The 18,400-nt window shown below is 45.4% G+C and overlaps 1 protein-coding gene across 5 annotated transcripts in view; it reads left to right on the forward strand.

The window, feature by feature from the left end:
* Positions 1–18,400, forward strand: part of ST7 (suppression of tumorigenicity 7) — a 208,765-nt gene that overhangs the window by 174,479 nt on the left and 15,886 nt on the right. For 4 of the 5 annotated variants that reach the window (XM_019543420.1, XM_019543419.1, XM_019543415.1 and 1 more), the window contains exon 12: positions 14,093–14,243. In XM_019543420.1, coding sequence (XP_019398965.1) covers positions 14,093–14,243 — 151 coding nt within the window. The remainder of the gene's footprint in view (positions 1–14,092; positions 14,244–18,400) is intronic. The other variant, XM_019543417.1, reaches the window with a different exon arrangement.

An 18,400-nucleotide genomic window follows, 5' to 3' on the forward strand; every position in this document is an offset into this window, starting at 1 on the left:
GAGAAGGACCCATCCACTACCACCCTCTGGGTGCGGCCCTCCAGCCAGTTGGCGACTGTGTGAGCATTGACACCGCAGTCCCCCAGTTTCTTAATGAGAATGGGGTGAGAGATGGTGTCGAAAGCCTTCCGGAAGTCCAGGAAGACTATGTCCACTGCTACCCCTACATCTAATGATCTGGTAATCTGATCATAGAAGGCCACCAGGTCGGTCTGACAGGACTTGGCACTGATGAACCCGTGTTGGTTGCCCCTAAGCATGCAGTCCCCTGCTGGCCCCTCCTCGATGTGTGTCAGCATAATTTTCTCAAACAGCTTGCTTAGGATCGAGGTAAGACTAACTGGCCTACAGTTTCCTGGGTCCTCCTTCCTCCCCTTTTTGAAGATGGGAACCACGTTGGCCCTTTTCCAGCCCTCTGGGACCACACCAGAGCACCACGAGTGCTCATAAAGCTGTGTCAGGGGTCCTGCAATGACCTCGGCCAATTCCTTTAGGACTCTAGGGTGGAGATCCTCTGGGCCGGCTGACTTGAACATGTCCAGCCCCTCCAGAAGCCCCGTAACTAGTTCCACGCTAACCTTTGGCCCAGGTGTGCCTCCCTGGGGCCTAAGGGGGGCCCAGCAGGGAGGTGGCTGTTCTGGTCCCTACTTAGGAAGACAGAGGCAAAGAAATCATTAAACATGTTAGCTTTGTTGTCTGGTGTGATGACCAAATTTCCCAACGCATCTTGCAAGGGCCCCACGTTACCCGGGACCTTCTTCTTGCCCCCTATGTATTTAAAAAAGGACTTCTTATTGTTCTTAATCTGAGAAGCTAGTCCTAATTCCATCTTTGCCTTGGCCTTCCTAACTTTCTCCTCCTGGATGCTGCTGTATATGGCGAATGAATGTAGGGATCAGAACTATGCCAGGGCAGAGGTTTCCTCTTTGTTCTTTTCAGAGAAGTTTACAGTGGAGATGGAGCAATGCACCCTGGGATACTGGAGGACCAGCAGATTGCTATCACTTAATGTGTTCCTTGCTACACATGGAAATTAAATCTGGATAACAACTAGCTATAAAGTTAGTATACACATTCCAGGTTTGACTTTATAGCTGGATGCAGCTTTTTATTGTGTGATAGGTATTTTGTACATGTAAATGGTCTTGGTTAATTGCATAATAACTGTAATGTGTAAAGGGGTCTACAGGATTCAAATACAGTCAAGGCTGGCCTTCTAAATTCCCTACATTATGGGAGCTCCTTAATGATCTTTTGGAGGCCAGCCAGCTATGCCTCTTGTGCTTCTTAAACCTTCCTTTTACTTTTGAACATAATTGAGAGACTCAGAACACTTAATATAGAACAACTGATGTCACCAGTGCATATGCATCACTTTCATAAGCACTATCAAGTCAAAGGTTCTCCTGATTCTATGTTCACTGATTTAGCCATACCGATTTCAGTGGCCTGTGAAGGCATGATGTGGTTAACATCACTTCCTTTTACTCTGAGGTCCAAATGACCAGGTGCCCATTTACATCTGGGTCATGAATCTTAGCGAAGCTTGAACTCATGGCTCTAGAGCCTTAATGTGGAAATCCTTAACTTCTCTGCTGCCACAGCCCAGAGAAGTTAAGGATTTCAACTACCCTATTCAGAAATTCTTTTAAATAGTTTCTGTACTGTGAAAGATAACTAATAAAAGGCAGGTATAGAGTGTTTATAGATGTGCTGGATGCCTGCTTCAGTGTGCTGTAATTACAGCGCGTTGGATCAGGCTCGATTAATGAGTACTCAAGTGTGCTAATTAGCATGCTCCAGCAGCCTCAACATCTCATGAATTCAGCGTTCACTCACTTCAAAAGTTCCCTCAATGCAAAATGGTGGCAGGGGCATTTCAACTAAAGCTCATCTAATGAACTTTAGTTAAACTGCCGCTGCCACCATTTTGAAGCACAGGGTGCTGAATACGAGAGACACTGCAGGTGCTTTAATTAAAACGGCTCCCAAGAGCTGCTCTAAATAAAGCACCTTCCCCTCACCCCCCACCAAAGCACATGTAAATATGCCCATAGTGACTCTAACTTTGAGATTCATTCCCAGTAGGTAAACCTGTTCATTGTCCCTTGCAAGTGGAATTGAACAAAAGATTTTCCTTGGGCCTAGTAAGCTTTGGCTGGCCTAGAACCTTTTGTCAGGTGCCAGTTTTGGCAGTTATGACCTTGTCTGATTTCCAGTACCTGTAGGTGACTCGGCAAAACCAGAATTTTTTTTATTATTTTGAAAGGAGTTATATTTTTTTTTAAAGCCTCATTGATAAAAAAGACACAAAGATTCTGACCTTGGTGACTACCGTGGTGTGCAGTGCATTTCATTGAAGGTTAGTGACTACACATCATCCTAGTTTCCCTTTGTAAAGAGCTAGCAGTGCCTAGACATTTTTCAGAGGCTTTTTGTAGCTGAAGCATTTTGCACTTTTAGAGGAGTATCGTGTTGATTAGCTCTCCTTTCCACTGCAGCCAGCTTTTCTTTGTTGTTACATGTGAGTGATAATTTTGCTTTCCACTTAGACTAATCCAAGGAACCCTCAGGCTCATGTTTTCTTTCACTGGATATGTCAACATTGCAGTCAAAGATATGGCAGTATTACATATATACAGTACATCCCTCATCTGGCTTTAAACTAACAGCTTAGGTGCAGCAGCTTAGAGCTGAAGGCTCCAAAACCTACCTGGGCAGTTACAGTAATTGGTATCTGAGCTAGCTGATTTGGAGCTAGCTCATAGGGGTGTGTAAAATGGGCCCTATTCAATTCGGATTCAGATTTGGCCCAAATCAGGGACAGTGATTCAGTTCATTGATTCAGATCACTGTCCCTGATTCAATTCAGCCAAATCCAAATCTGAAGATTCGATGCTGATTCAGAGAATCAGTGATTTGGCCATAGACACAGCTTTAAATGTTTTTTCTACATACCTTGAGGTACCAGGTACAGCTCGTGAATGCTGTGTTGCTGGGGCAGATGAAGTCTCACAGGGTGGATGGAGTGTCTCACAGTGTTTCCATCCATCGCCCTTCCTCTCCCCCCCGTGCTTGGCAGCAAATCTGGAAGTGAACCGGAAGTACTTCCAATCGACTTCTAGGTCCGCTTGGGAGCATGTGGGGGGGGGACCCTGCACCCCCTTGGCTTGGCAGTCAGCTGTGGGGGGACCCCAGGTGCCCTCCCAGACCCAGGAGGCACCAGTTGCCAAGCTGGGGGGAGGCTCAGGGGGCTCCCCCCCACGCAGTCCCCGGCAGACCCAGAAGTGGACCCGTAGTGCTTCTGGTCCACTTCCGGATCTGCTGCCAAGCACGCTGGGGAGCCCCCTGCACTTCTGTGGGACACTTCATGCACCCTAGCATCACAGCACTCGCGAGCCCCTGTTACCTAGAGGTATGTCGGAAAAGCATTTAAAACTGTGGCTATGTCCGAATCGCCAAATCTTTCTGAATCTCTCTGAATTGATTTGGAGGGTTCTGATTCAATTCAGAGAGATTAAAGGGTCCCCTGATTCAATTCAGATTTGGAGATTCAGCCACCAAATTAGGCCGACTGTCTGCCGAATCGAATCGGAGACCAAAGCTTCACACAACCCTACTAGCTTGTATGACAGAATCATCGAAAAGTAGGAAGGGGACCTGGAAGGGACCTCTGGGAGGGATCTCAGGAGGTCATCTAATCTGATCACCTGCTCAAAACAGGGTCATCACTAACTAAACCATCTCATCCAAGTGTCTGTGTAACCTGCTCTTGAAATTTCTAAGACTGGAGATTCTAGTCTATTTGAATGCTTAGCTACCTTCATAGTCAGCAAGTTCTTTCTAATATCCAATCTAAATTTCCCTTTCTGCAATTTGAGATTGTTGTTCTTAGTCCTGTCCTCTACAATCACAGGGAATAATCTATCTCCATCCTCTTTATAAACACTTTTAGGTATTTGAAAACTTACCAAATCCCCCTTCAGTCTTCTCTTCACCAAACTAAATAATCCTATTTATTTCAGCCTGCCCTTGGAAGTCATGTGTCATAGGCTTCTAATTAATTTTGTAGCTCTCTGCTTTCTCTTCTTAATCTGTCCACATCTTTCCTGAAGTGCAGGGCACAAAACTAGATACATTACTCCAGGTGAGGCCTCACAAGAACAGCAAAGAAAAGAAGGATCATTTCCTTTGATTTGCAAGTGACAGTTATGTTAATAAAACCCTTTATGCTGTTGACATTTTTAGTAACAAGAACACACTTTCGGCTCATACTTAGCTTATGGTCCACTGTAACCCCCCAGCTCTTTCTCTGAATTTAATACGATTGATTTCAGACCATTTCTTCAATTTATCCATTTCATTTGATTGGGGTGGGCAAAATGTGGCTTGGGGGCTGGATTCAGCCCACCAGGTCATTCTGTCCGGCCCACAGGGCCCCTAAAAAATTTAGAAAATTAATATTAATCCGCCCTGGGCTGCCTGTCATGCAGCCCTTGATGGCTTGCCAAAACTCAGGAAGCGGCCTTCTGCCCAAAATAATTGCCTGCCCCTGTATTTAGATTCTAGCCCACCCCTCTAGAGTGTTCAATTCAGAATGCCTCTCTGCTCAGGTTCAGACCAATTGCCAAATTTGGGGTCAGGAAGGAGTTTTACCCCATGATCAGATTGGTTCAGACTGGAGGGGTTGTACCCCTGCTTTATATGTGGCAGGTTAGGATGGGTTGCCTTATAGTTCAGTGACAGGGTTGACCAAGTAGTAGTTATAGCAGTAGTTAGATAGGCATTTGTATGGGATAGGTTGGATAGGGAAGATCCTGCCTTTGGCAGGGGATTGGACTAGATCTAAGGAGGTCCATTCATGCCCCCTTCTTTATGCTTCTGTACCCCACAAAAGAGAGGAGGTTCAAAGGATTTATGCTTCAGAAGGTTCTTCAGCAAACACGGTTCTTCCTGGTGTGGGAAAGCTATGTGTCAGTCCAGTCTGAAAAGAAAGGCTCAATAGTGTAAGCCAGAGGTGGCCAACCCATGGCACAGGCAGCCTCTATGTGGCAGGTGGCGGACTGGGGAGGAGACAGGCAGCATAGTGGCAGATTAGGCAAGAAGCAGAAAGCAGAGCATTAAATCAAGCAATGAGCACAGGGCAGGAAGCAGAAAGCAGAGAAACCGTTTGTCTAGGAAACAGGGCAGGAAGAAGAAAGCAGAGCACCAGAATGGGTAGGGGAAAGGGATTGAAAAATTACTTGTACAGGGTGTGGGGCTAATTTGTGGCATGCCTGCCAAAAAGGTTGGCCTCCACAGGCCTAAAGCATTTCTTGTTTCTTGTTGAAATAAAAAAAAGATTAGGGACTCGTTGCACATTAATTTTAGGGAGGTCCTGGAACTCTAACTCCTGGATTGTCCACACAGCAACACCTAGTTTTAAGCACACTTTAGGCCATTTAAAGTTACACCAACCCAGGGTAGGCTTATTTCTCATATAGGTTACCCAGCTCATGGTCCATTAACGTATGGCCACTCCTCCCAGATGAGCTGCCCAAGTTGCAGTCCTCCAGGTTCCCAGGATGTGGTTTCCCCTCCCCACACTCCTGTTCTGTGTGGATACACTTTCCACCCTTTGAACTCTACTGCTTTGGGAGAGGTCTGGCACCAAGCCAGCTCCCCGTCCTGTCCCCGAGTGTGTGACCTTCCCACCCCCCAGGGGTGTGTAAGCCTGTGCAAACAGCCTGCAGAGCACATGCCAGTTAGCCAGGTCACAGGGCACAGAGGAGTTCAGGAATGGGGTCTAGGAGTGGTAGGGTAGGGGCCTGACTGGGTCCCCATGAACTGGGGCTTCCTTCTTGGGGTAGAGGCAGTAGCTCCCCCAAAACTGCCTTCTCTCACTGTTTCTGCCTCCCAACTACCCCAGGAAGTGTGGCCAGCACCTCCCACACCCCAATCCCAGATTCTTAAAACATGAAATCTTCTTTAATATACTTTCTTTTTATTTCTTTATAAATTCTTTATTTTTATTTTACTACTATGTATTTTATCCTTCCATGGCTGGCTGACTTCATTTCACCACCCTTCTCTCAACCCCATTTCCTTTCCATGTCCCATTTCATTACTCACCCCCATCCCATTAACTCTCTGCCTTCCCGATTCGTGTTCCCACCCCCAACCCCCAACCTATCTGTCACCCCCACTTAAAACAGGGAAAGAAGCCTGCCCTGGCTCACCAGCCCTGTAGTGGTCATTCACAGCTGTAGCTCCTGGTCTAGCCTCTGCTTACTGGCCCTCTAGTAGCAAGTCATAGCTGTACAGGTGGGGCACAGTTAGAGAAGGTTTTTAGTTTTAAGGTATGACTACTCCAAATTTGAGCTAATATTAACAATGATCAACATTTGAGCATCTCAGTGTGACATGTAACAAGGCCCTTATTCTGAAACCTGCCTCTGCCTCACTGAATTCAGCTGATTACTTTTTAGCCTTTCAAATAATATAAAAAGGAGTGGATGCTGATACTGTCTAGCACAGGGGTGGCCAACCTGTGGCTGTGGAGCCCCATGCAGCTCTTCAGAAGTTAATATGTGTCTCCTTGAATCTTTGCACAAGCACACAGTGACCAGCTTCCGTTACGTCACATTGTGTGCTTGTGTTCAGAGAGATGCATACTGACTTTTGAAAAGCTGCAGGTTGGCCACCCTGGTCTAGGATATTGTTTGTGTGCAGTTTCTGTTTCCCTCTAGTGAATTTGTCTCTACTGTTTTTCTTATGTAGCCTCTTAATTGACTCTTCATCTGCATCCGGAGCTGCTCTTGGATCCAGCAGTGTCTGGTTGTTGACAAGCTCTGGTCCTTCTTATATAATTAAGGCCTTGCAAAACTACTGAATTAAACAAATTAAAAATGAATGATATAATAGACAGAGAGTTGTTCTGTAGTAGGGAATATATGAAAGGGTACAGCTTCTTAATCCTGTATAACCAGGTAGGGTTAGTTTTCCCCGCTAGAATTTGCCAGTTCATCAAAATCTAACCTTCTCACAAGATTCAACAAAAATCAACCAGACACCAAGAAAGTTGCTGATCAGGCCCTCCAATTAGGCAGGTTTTCTTTGGTTGGCTGTCTACCTTCCTCCCAGTCCACTTTTCTGCCTGGCTCTGCTGCAGCCTGTGTGGCAGACTGACAGGGAAGTGAGATCCCTGGCAATCCCAATTGTCTGATTCCTAGAGGCTTTCATACTTCACATGGAAATCATGCTGGCTGGTGCTTCTGTGCACAAAAAGTAAAATCAGCCATGTGCAGGGGCCCAAAACAAGGCATATTTTGAGGCTTTAGTAAGAACTCTCTTGCACATTACACTTAGGACGGGTTAACTGCACTTAAAATGCAAGCATCCACAGATTCAAGCACTAAAAACATGTGCTAAGTGCAATAAGTACAATAATATCACAACAAAGTTATGGTTTTTGGGGGAAGAAGTATTTCCAAAATGGATTAAGTAATACATGTGGAGTTATCATCCAGCTGCTTCATGGAGACAGCTGTTACTCCCGTTGGTTGTTGGTTGCAGCCCTGGCACTGCACTCGAGTCTTGAACCTAGCCTAGAAAATATCTGTATATGCCACAGACTTCCTCCACTGCAAATTCATCTTTCACTTTCTTCAGTTCTCTTGCCTACATCAAAAACAGTATTGCTTTTTCAGCTTTGAATTGTCCCCTCTTCTCCACATTTGCCTGTTCTGCACCTTTAAGTGTCTCTTCTTTTTTCCATTTTCTAGCTCTTTTCAAACTTTCTCAAACAGAAGATTGTCATGATCAATATTGACTTCCCTGTAGTACCCGCACCTTTCCCCTCTGACCACACATTCTTTCTTCAGTGACCCCATTGCTGACTGAAGTCATATTTCTTATCTCTCCACAGCCTACAAACAACCTGCAGCCAAGGCTGGGGTTTTGTCTTGGGTGTGTCAGTGCTTCTAGTGGGACTTAAAGCTTCAGGTTTCTGGCCAGAGGGTCTTGCCTCCCCCCTCCCCTCCTCAGGGTCAGACCAAACTCCACATTTTGGGTCAGGAAGGACTTGTATCCCTGGTCAGATTTGTCTGGACTGTGTGGGTTTTGCCTCCTTCCACACATATTAACCACCTTTTAAGAAGCAGGACATTGGCTGCCATGGTTCCCCTGCTTTACCTGTGGCAGGTTTAGGGTGTTATGTGTTGTGTTGTGTTAGAGTAGTTCTATGAAAAATTTAGATTATAGACTTGTATAGGATGGTTTGGATAGGGTTGATTTTTGGCTCAGGCACTAAATGACCTCTAGAGGTCCCTTCTAGCCGTACTTATCTATCGTTAAAGGTCTACCTAAATCTCAGGGGGATTTACCAATTTTTATGGGTTGATTGCAGAATAAAGTTCTAATTCCACAGTCATTTCGTAGCAGTCCTGTCCCTCGGCACTGATTAGCGGAGAGTCCCCAAGTGGGAGGAGGAGTGAGGGGGTGGCTTCGGTATTGACTGCTGGCGACCCTTGGTGTGGCCCCACCCCTTGGTGCTGATTGGTGGAGAGGCCCTAGGAGAGGGATGAGGGTGCAGCTGCCGTCTTGTCTGCTGCCTTTGTGCCGCCCTGCTAGCCGGCACTTTCTCCTCCCAACACCAAGGACCTCTGGCTTCTACCGGGGAGACAGCATTTTATTTTTATTATTTGTGGTGATTTTGCAGATTTTGTGGACAATCCTGGATTTTATGGTTTCTGTGAAATCCGTGGAACTGCAAATTAAATAGGTCCCAATCTATGATTCTGTGACAACCCTAACATTGAAAAATTATGTACAGCAGGACTCTGATTATTCAAAACATCAATTAACTCTGGCCTTCCCTCTTACTCTGACTGAGGGTGTCAGGTTCCCTGATGGCCTACCCAATAGCAAGCTGTCAGGGACCCTCACATACACGGTGCTGCCACAGCCATTTGAACAGCCCTGGGACTCTTCACTATCCAGTAAGATAGAAACACTCGTTATTTTGGATAATCGACATTCTACTCATTCAGAAACCATGCTAGTTAAATCAGAGAGGCATCAGTAGTCCTTGCATCAGATTAACCTTTCCATATTTCTTTACTAGCATCCCATATTATTAGTACAAGTAATATAAGTGGTCAAAAAAATTCATTTTTTGTTTGATTTGGTCAAAAATGGAGAAATGTGTGTAGATTTTTTTTTGTGATTTTCCCCCCCACACACTCCTACCAACCCTCCACGCGCTGTTGGTGCTCTAATGGTGATAGGGAACTAGGTAAGCAGAAAATCAAAGTCTAAATGGTCTGTTTACACACACTGACTCATGCTTGCATGCCCTCAAATCTGGTTTCTTCCCTGTCCGTATTTCTGAAGATATGCTCTCCAGGTGTTCCAACCATCTCTTCCTGCCTATACCCGAGGGCCTTTACTGTGTCCTTTACTGCTGCTGTCATTAGTGTTTAGTGTTGCTCTTTAATATCTTATCATTCTTTGACTTTTACAGTCATATCTTCTTGTGTTTCCTGTCTTACTTATACTGCTCATTGAAGGTCATCTTTGGCAGCTCCTTTTTCTGAGGGTGTTCTTTTTGTTTATTAATCCATCCCTCTCTTTTCCCTGGATTTTATCTCAGGGTAATAGCCTCTGCTCATACACTTCTCCATTGATCTACATTTGATGATCAGAAATCTTTCTCTTGGTACCTGTTCTACCCTGCTCTGTCCTGCCCTATACATTTGCCTCAAGCTCAGTGCTGTTCAGCATGCCAAAAGTAGCATATTTGTCCTTTTTCCCTTTGCTGCTGACAGTTGTCAGTAGGAATCAAGAATGACTCTTAAAGAAGAACCAGTCACTATTTACCATATTAACTTGCATACCACACACACATTTATTCCAAAAATAAGTCCTTCAAAATTGTGGTGTATGCCTTAAGCAGGGAAGCTGTATTTCTGCCCAGCGTAAAAGCATGACGACACTGTAAGATGCCTGCTGCTTATTTTCTTTCTCTTCGCCACATATGGTGAGAAGGGCAGAACCATCAGCAGCAGTAGCTGCTACAGTTTTAACTCTTTTACAGCTGAATTGAAGCAGGACAGATCCTAATCTTTAGCTCACTCCCCTTTCCTTTCCTGCTCAGGCAAGAGCAGTCTGTTCAGCTGTGAGTGGGTTAAACCTCTAGCTTTTGCCTGGGCAGGAAAAGAAGGTGAAGATTAGACTGTCTCTGTCTCCATGCAGACCTAACTGTGGAAAAAACCTTTTTTTCTTCATTCTGCCTTCCCAAAACAAGATGCGTGTCTTACTTAGGGGCATGTGTTGTACAGAAAAATACAGCAATAACAAGCTAGACTAGGGGTAGGCAGCTTTTTCTGGCCATGGGCTGGGTCATGACCTACCCTGGGTCAGAGGTATGTGGAAAGGCAGGTGTTAGGACCCAGTCACCGCTGCCACTTGTCTGTGCAGTGGCACAGAGAAAGTGTGCACAAACCAGTGCTCAAACCCGTAGTGGCATGGGGAAATACCCACCAACATAGCTTCCCATTGCTGAATGCTACTAAAGCCCCATATCCACAGGCCAGATCCATTGGTTCTGCAGGCCAGGTCCAGCCCATGAACCATAAGTTGCCGACCTCTGATTAGACCTATTATTCTAAGGCATTGTAACTGAAGCTTCAGGAGAAAAGTAGGGGTGCACTGGTAGAGATTTTGGGGGCTGATAGCCAATTTTTAAGGGAGACATATTGGTTGATACTGATCAGATTTCCGATACAGCTGCGTGCAGCTGGTAAGTCCATTGTGGTGGAAGGCGTGGGGGGGCAGATCAATGCCCCCTGCAGTCAGGGAAGGAGCAGGGGCAGGCACTGCCTAGCTGGGGCAGTGCACAGGATGGAGCTACAGCTCATCAGCAGGGGGGCGGTTCCCACCACTGCTTGCACCCAGAGAGGGCATGGGCGAGTTGTGCCCCTGGATTTGTGTGTAGTGGGGTGGGCGAGCTGGAGCCAGGGCTGTGCTGGGCTTTACTTGGTGGGAGCTGGGCTCAGGGAGGGGGCTACAAAGGAGGTACAGCCACCCCAAATTTTGCCATAGCCCCACTCCCAGCGCTGGCGCCCACCTAGCACAGTCCTGGCTTTTCCCAGTGTGTGGGTGGAGGCAGGGCATTGAGCCAAGGCTGTGCCAGGCAGGTGGCGGCACTGGGAGCGGAGCTATGGTGAAATGTGGAGACATTTCTCCATAGCCCCAGCCCCCACCAGGAAGATCCCGGCACAGCCCTGGCTCCAGCCCACAGCTGCAGTCCGCTTGCTCACCCCACGCAGATCCGGGGGCACAAACCCCCTCTCCCTGAGGCCCTCCCGGGGTGCAAGCAGCTGTGGGAGCCACCCCTACCCCATGAGCCGCAGCTCAATCCTGTACCCTGCCCCCTCCCTCACTGCAGGGTCCTTGACCTGCCTCCCCCCCCCCCTTCCCTTCTACCAGAATGGATTTACCAGCTGCATGCAGCTCTTCAAGCTGCCAGGCTCTGCGCCTCACTGCCTGCATGCAGCACTGTGGCTGTATACACGCATGAGCATTTATTGGCCAAATTATCAGCCGCATCAGACCAATTTCTGATACAGCCAGTTTTCTTTTTATCTGTACCGATCCGATATCAGACCAATGTATCGGTGTACCTCTAGAGAAAATCATGGGTCAGAGTTAGAGCTAGTCGGAAATTTTTTGGTAAAGCAATTTTTCATCAGAAAATGCCAACCCATTGGAACACGCTAATTTTGACAAACATTAACAAAGCACAGGCAGATTTTCTGAAAGCTGTCTGGTTTTCAGACAGCTCGCCTGGCCACCTGGTGGGGACATCCAGGGCTGTCAAAGTCTCTGGCTCTGGGCTTTACTATACAGATGTCAATCTGAGACAAAGGGTCCCTCCTACATTGCTGGGAGCCTGGAAATCTTGATTCTTGCTTGGGCTAAGCTCCTATCTCTGTAGGAGGAAACTCAAGAGCTCCATTGTGGAATCTGGAAGCCTTAGGAAACCTGACACACAGCCCAGAAACCTTCCTTCCTACGGCTTCCTAGGGCTCCTAGCTCAGCTGTGGTATCCCAGGCTTTTAGGCTTGTGGTTCTACATCTGTCCACTACATTTGACTAGGCATTTAGTGGTTCTGGGGAAGTCAGAGCTAACCCATACATGAAAGTCTAAGTTTGGTTTGGGGATTTTTTTTAAAGAAAACAATTAAATTGTTTCTAAATGCTTTTTTATACAGATTTTTGTATTTAAGGGAGATTTTTTTTTAATTTTTATTTTTCATTATAAGAGGAACAAGTAGAACAAATCTTTTTATTCAGAATTTTGGAAGGTTCTTTGAACCAGGAAGTATAACTTCACGCACACTCCAGTCAGAACTCTCTTTTTTCTCACTACTAAAAGATTGCTTTATTGGAGCATCAGAGAAGATCAGGGATGATCAGGAAGCAGCACAGGACAATTTTGCTTTTACAGCGGAAAAAATAAGTTGCCATCCCAAACAAATGCTTCTATATTTTTGAAAATTTCTAATAGCAGGAATTCTACCCCTGAAGAAACTGGTGTCAATGTTCAACTGTCCCAGATTTCTCTTTTCTCAAATTTAGCCAATTACATTTTATCCCACACTTGCTACTTATGAAGAATTTATCACTCTCTTCTTTAGAAAGAATTTTACATATTTAAAAAGTGTTATTAGCTTCCCCTCAAACGTCTTATCTTTAGACTAAATAAACCTAATTCTTTCAACATTTCATTATAGATTGTATTTTCTAGACTTCTTATAACTTGAATTGTTCCTTTTACACTGTCCATCTTGTCTACATTTCTCTTTACAATAGTGCCCAAACCAGATACAGAACTTACATTAAATGCCAAGTAGAATGGAATAATTGTCATATGTAAGACATGGGAGGCAATCTTATTAAGATATCTGAGAATGTGATTTGTACTTTCGCAGCTGCTTTCTATCATTGACTTGCAGTGAGTTTGTGATCCACTAGAATCCCCCAGATCCTTTACAGCAGTCCTGCTGCCTAGCCAGTTATTCCCCATTTTGTATTTGCCCTTGATTTTTCTCTCCTGGCTACCTCAAAGCCAAACAAGCTTGGAAGTAGGAAGAGTCCAGATCCTTTAAAATTCAGATACTGTTCCATCTCAAAAATTTGTCAGGTGGGTAATACCAGGGAAGAAGGTAGAAGAAGTTAACAGCTGGTACTTATTGGAGTAACAGATATAGGTTCTGAAAAAGTTTAAAGTAGGGGCTTTAATAAGTGGTGTATCCCAGGTGTTGAAAGAAATACTATCCCTGGCAGACCTCTTTTGAGAAACAGCTCTGTGTGTTGTCATTGGCATGTTTTCTGTTACAATAAACATTTTGGCCTACATTTTCTAAACAGATTTGTGTGCCCAACTTGAGTGCTGAGTACCCGTACTCTGAAAATAGTGCCACTTTAAGGTTTTCATGTTGGACACCTAGTATTTTAGACATCCAGAATCATTAGACATATTAGAAAATGTAGACTCTCTTCTCCTTGATCTTGCCGTTTCTACAGTGGGTAGAGCCACCTTGGTATTGCTACGAACCTTACCCCAGGCATGCCTTTGATTATGATCACACATACTGATTTTAACTAAATAATTTTATGGAGGAGCTCTTTATATTGTTCTTTTTTTTGTAAGGAAGCTAGATTCTTTAGGCTTTTCAATACTTTCTCATATCATACTTTTTAGTATAAACATTTTAACCAAAAAGCTATTGTAATTAAACCTCCTTTCTGTTGTGCATTTTCCCTTTCTTTTATCCATTTGATAAGAGAGACATCACATCTTAAAATTCTCTGTGGTCCCAGCACAGCTGAAAAACACAATGTTAACCATCTGCTAGCATATTTTAGTCTTTGGGATAATTCAATAATTATCTTCAAGTACAGTCAATGATGTTACATGTTTGATGAAACACTTATAAGTGACAGTGCTTTAGGGAAAAAGATTGTTCAATGCACTGTGTAGAAATGCAAGCAAGTATTGTGTGTGTTATGACCACCGAAATAATTACATTCTGCCTTTCCATTGCAGTATCTGCTAGAAATGAAAAGCTTAATCCTTCCCCCTGAACACATTCTGAAGAGAGGGGACAGTGAAGCAATAGCATATGCTTTCTTTCACCTTCAGCACTGGAAGAGGGTAGAGGGGGCTTTGAATCTCTTACATTGTACGTGGGAAGGCAGTAAGTAATTCTCTTTCTTAGAAACATTTTATAGGAAGTAAAAAGCTGTCAACATGCACCTTCATTGGATATCATAATTAAATACTGTTTGACTTACATATGCTATAGTATCTTTCATCCTTGAAGTGTCCATTACACTTCAGACAATTCAAGAACTACTCTCACTGCTCTTGAGTGTATATTGTTTTGTGTTATAGATAAACCAAGTGGTCTTTGTTTAGGCCATACAGAGAATAACAAATTTCATGGCAAAGTGTGAAGCACAAGACAGGAATCCTGATCCCTAGTGATCATGTTACTTTGCCAGTAAATTAACTATGATTCCTCATGGGGTGATGATGAAAGGGCCATGTTTATAGTGTTGCCAGTCTGTTCTGGATAGCCCCAGCATAGCAGAGCACCCTGATGTCTGCTCATCCAGTGAGAGTTGTTGGAACATAAGGACAGTAGGATCAGAACCCCGAAGACTTAAAATTCAGCCCCAAGATTCAGCTGTTAACCTCTGAGAGTCTCTCTTAGGGCATGGACAGGCATTCATCTGTAGTGCAACAAAGTGTCTCAGCACTTCGTAGACTACAAAAATGTAGTGCTTTAAGGGCATACAGGCACCCAAGTGCCCTAGCTGGAGAATTATAAAGTCATCTCAAAGGCAAGCTCTCTAGCCAGGTCATAAGCTGCTCCTTGGCTCCCTTCCTGTCTCCCTTCCAGGGGAGCCTGTCAGTGAGGCAGCTGGGCAAAGGCTGCCTCTTTGCTGCAGCTTCCTCTAGTCGCACCAACCCCCTCCCATCCAATGGTGGCAACCACTGATTCGCAGCTTCCTCTGCTGGTTGGGATAGTAACAATTGCCTGCTGAGGCCTCCACACAGTGGTGCCAAAGCTCCCAAAGCATGGGTTCTTACTGGCAAAAACCCATACTCTAGCAGCTGCAGTGGCAGCATAGGGTAGAGTATCTTGTTGGGACTGCTAGAGCAAGGGCTCGCTGGAGCTCTTCTGGCCATGTGGCAGTGACAAAGGTTCACCTCCAAGTCCTTCCAATCATCAGTCTAGCAGAATCAGGCAGGAGCAGCTGCATAGCCAACAGAGCTTTAGCTCTTCTGGTCATAGTGGCTGTGTCTGCAGCAGAGTCCCCAGCAGAGCCCCCTGACAGCCGGCTGCTGGACAGACTTGTTTGCTCTTCTTCCCACCCCTCCCCTAGGTGGATGGGAACATGAATGGCACGTGCCTCTGGCGGCTGTGGGGGCACAGCTGCGCTGGTGGTGGTGGGAACGTGGCAGCAGGAGTGCGGTGGCAAGCTGAGAGCTCCCACAGGTACCATTGGCACTGTCGTTGGCAGGGCAGGGGGTGGGGTGGGGTGGCAAGCACTGACCAGGGGTCAGTGACCACCTTCAGGCGCCGCCGGCAGCAATGGCCAGCGGCAATCGTGGACTGCCCAGAAATGCTGCTGGTGATGTCAACAGAAGGGTGGCAAGAGGCAACCACCCACCTTTTTGCAGGGAGTGCACCGCTGTACTCAGGGGGTGCATGTGCACCCGCGTATACGCCCTACGCATTGCCCCTGGATAAGAGAGAGAGCACAGGGCTATGGGTTCTTAGGGTGCCTGTAGACATGTGGGGATGCTGCTCCAACATGCTGGAATTACAGCGTGTCAGAGCAAACTCAATTAGTCAAGTCTGCTGGAGCATGTTAATTAGTGTGCTCCAGCAGCCTCCATGTCTTGTGTATTCTGCGTCCCCATACTTCAAAATGGCAGGAGGGGCACTTTAACTAAAGCGTGTCAAAGGAGTTTAGTTAATTTAGTTCTCTGCCACTTTAAAGCATGGGATGCTAAATACAAGAGATGCTGCAGGCACTTTAATTAGAGTGGCTCTGGAAGCTACTCTAATTAAAGTGCCACCCCCCCGCCCGGCCCTGGAGCATATGTAAAGACACCCTTAGAGACACCCCCCCCCAATCATGCTATGTGTAACTGTAGAGGTATTACACATAGTGCTGTGAAACGTAGTTCTTCCTCTTTGAAAGTATTGATATTTCAATTCTTTCAGCCTCCTTGTAGTGTAACAAACAGCTTGAATGTCTGCACAGTTGCTTTGTACAGCACTACAAGGGCACATTTACTACTACAAATGTAATGCCTGTCCATGGCATGGCCTTAGGGTGATTCATCTGAAGTTTTTTCCCCTCAGTGTTAGTTTGAAATTTTTTGAGATGCAAACTGAACATACACATTTCCTTCATTCAGTTAATGGGCAAAAGCAAAGCCTTGTGCTTCGAGCACAGAAATGGTGACTGAGGGAGCCCTGGGTCTAATTGCTGTGTGACATTGAGCATAACTGCTTAATCTCTTTGCCTCTTGTTTTCTTTCCTGTAAAATGGAGATAATGTTTTTCCTTTTCCATAGGAGTATTGTAGAGTTTACTTCTACACTCTTTCAGCCCATTGGATTGGAAACGCTATGTATATGTGTATGCATGTATAATGCAAACCAAGATCGAATCTCTGTAAAACGTATTGTTCCCAATCTGATGAGGATATGGTTTATTTTGTATAGGGTTTTCTCCCTGAATTTTGGAATATTTTGTTTTCAGTAAATGAGTTGAACTTTATAAAGAGTACACGTTTGAAAAAGAATTCCAAGGGAGTAATAAATAGTGTTAGAACCAGCTTGGGTAAGGCTGACCATTCTCGCTTTTGTTTTTCTAATGACCTTTCACTTCCCTTTCTCAGAAACTTGATTTCTCTTGCCCCTCTTCCTTTGTTCCATTGTTTCCATTCTGTTTTCCTCCCTGTATTTGTTTATCTTTATTCAAACCTCACCTGTCCTACCAAGCCTGTTATAACAACAGTCCACTGAAGTTGCACATTTTACATACACATTATGATAATGAATTATCATCCACCCACCACTGCATTGTATAGCCTAAACATTGTCTAATCTTGAGGAGGGGGTGCATGTACTTCAGGTATGCAGAGCTCTGGGCAAGCTGTTGGTAATGCTTAACAAACGATTCCGTTTTCTTGATTGTATTTGGTTTGATTCATTGTATTTGTTTCTCATGTTACACACACCTTCTTTAGGATACTACCTGTTCTGTCTTCACCCAACCTCTCTTCCCTGCATTGTTTTCTTCTGTCCTTTCATGTTCCTTCCCAGTGGCTCACTTGTTGGGTTCTTCATCTCCTATTCACTATTGTTCTTCTTCTCCACTGACTATTTCATAGTGGATTCTAGGGCTGTGCGAAGCTGTGGTTGCTCATTTGATTCAGCAGAGATTCAGTCCAATTCAGTGACCAAATCTCCAAATCTGAATAGAATCAGGAGACCCTTTAATTTCTCTGAATTGAACTGGAACCCTCCGAATCAATTTGGAGAGATTCGATGATTCAGACATAGACACAGCTTTTAAATGTTTTTTTCTACATACCTCAAGGTACCAGGCAGCTTGTGAACACTGAGATGGTAGGGCAGACGGAGTGTCCCACAGGAGTGCAGGGTGTTCCCAGTGTGCACCTGGAAGTGGACCGGAAGCGCTTCTGATCCACTTCCGGGGAGCACGTGGGAGACTCCTCCCCCCAGCTTGGCAACTGGTGTCTCCTGTGTCTCCTTTGTCTGGGGGGGCACCCGGGGTCCCCTTGCAGCCAGCTACTGAGCCAAGGAGGTGCTGGGGGGGAGGGCCCATGCACTTGGTGGCGGAACCATAAGTAGACTGGAAATACTTTGCACCTGGTACCTCGAGGTACATAGAAAAAACATTTAAAGCTATGTCTATGGTCGAATCACTGATTCTCTGAATCAGCATTGCATCTTCAGATTTGGATTCGGGCAGTGCATGCAGGTGTCACCGTGAACATAGTCTTTCTAGACTTCAGCAAGGCCTTTGACACCGTCTCCCGCCCCATCCTCATTAAAAAACTAGGCAACTGTGGTGTTGATGCCTACACAGTCAGATGGATTGCAGATTGGCTCAAGGGTCGTACTCAGAGGGTGGTGGTGGACGGGTCATATTCAGCCTGGGGGGAAGTGGGCAGTGGAGTCCCCCAGGACTCAGTCCTTGGGCCTGCGCTGTTCAATTTCTTCATCAGCGATTTGGAGGACGGGGGGAAATGCAACCTGTTTAAATTCGCTGATGATAACAAAATCTGGGGTGAGGTGAGCACG

Source organism: Crocodylus porosus, unplaced genomic scaffold (genome assembly GCF_001723895.1).
Source record: "Crocodylus porosus isolate Cpor-Errol unplaced genomic scaffold, CroPor_comp1, whole genome shotgun sequence".
NCBI classification, from domain to species: Eukaryota; Metazoa; Chordata; order Crocodylia; family Crocodylidae; genus Crocodylus; species Crocodylus porosus.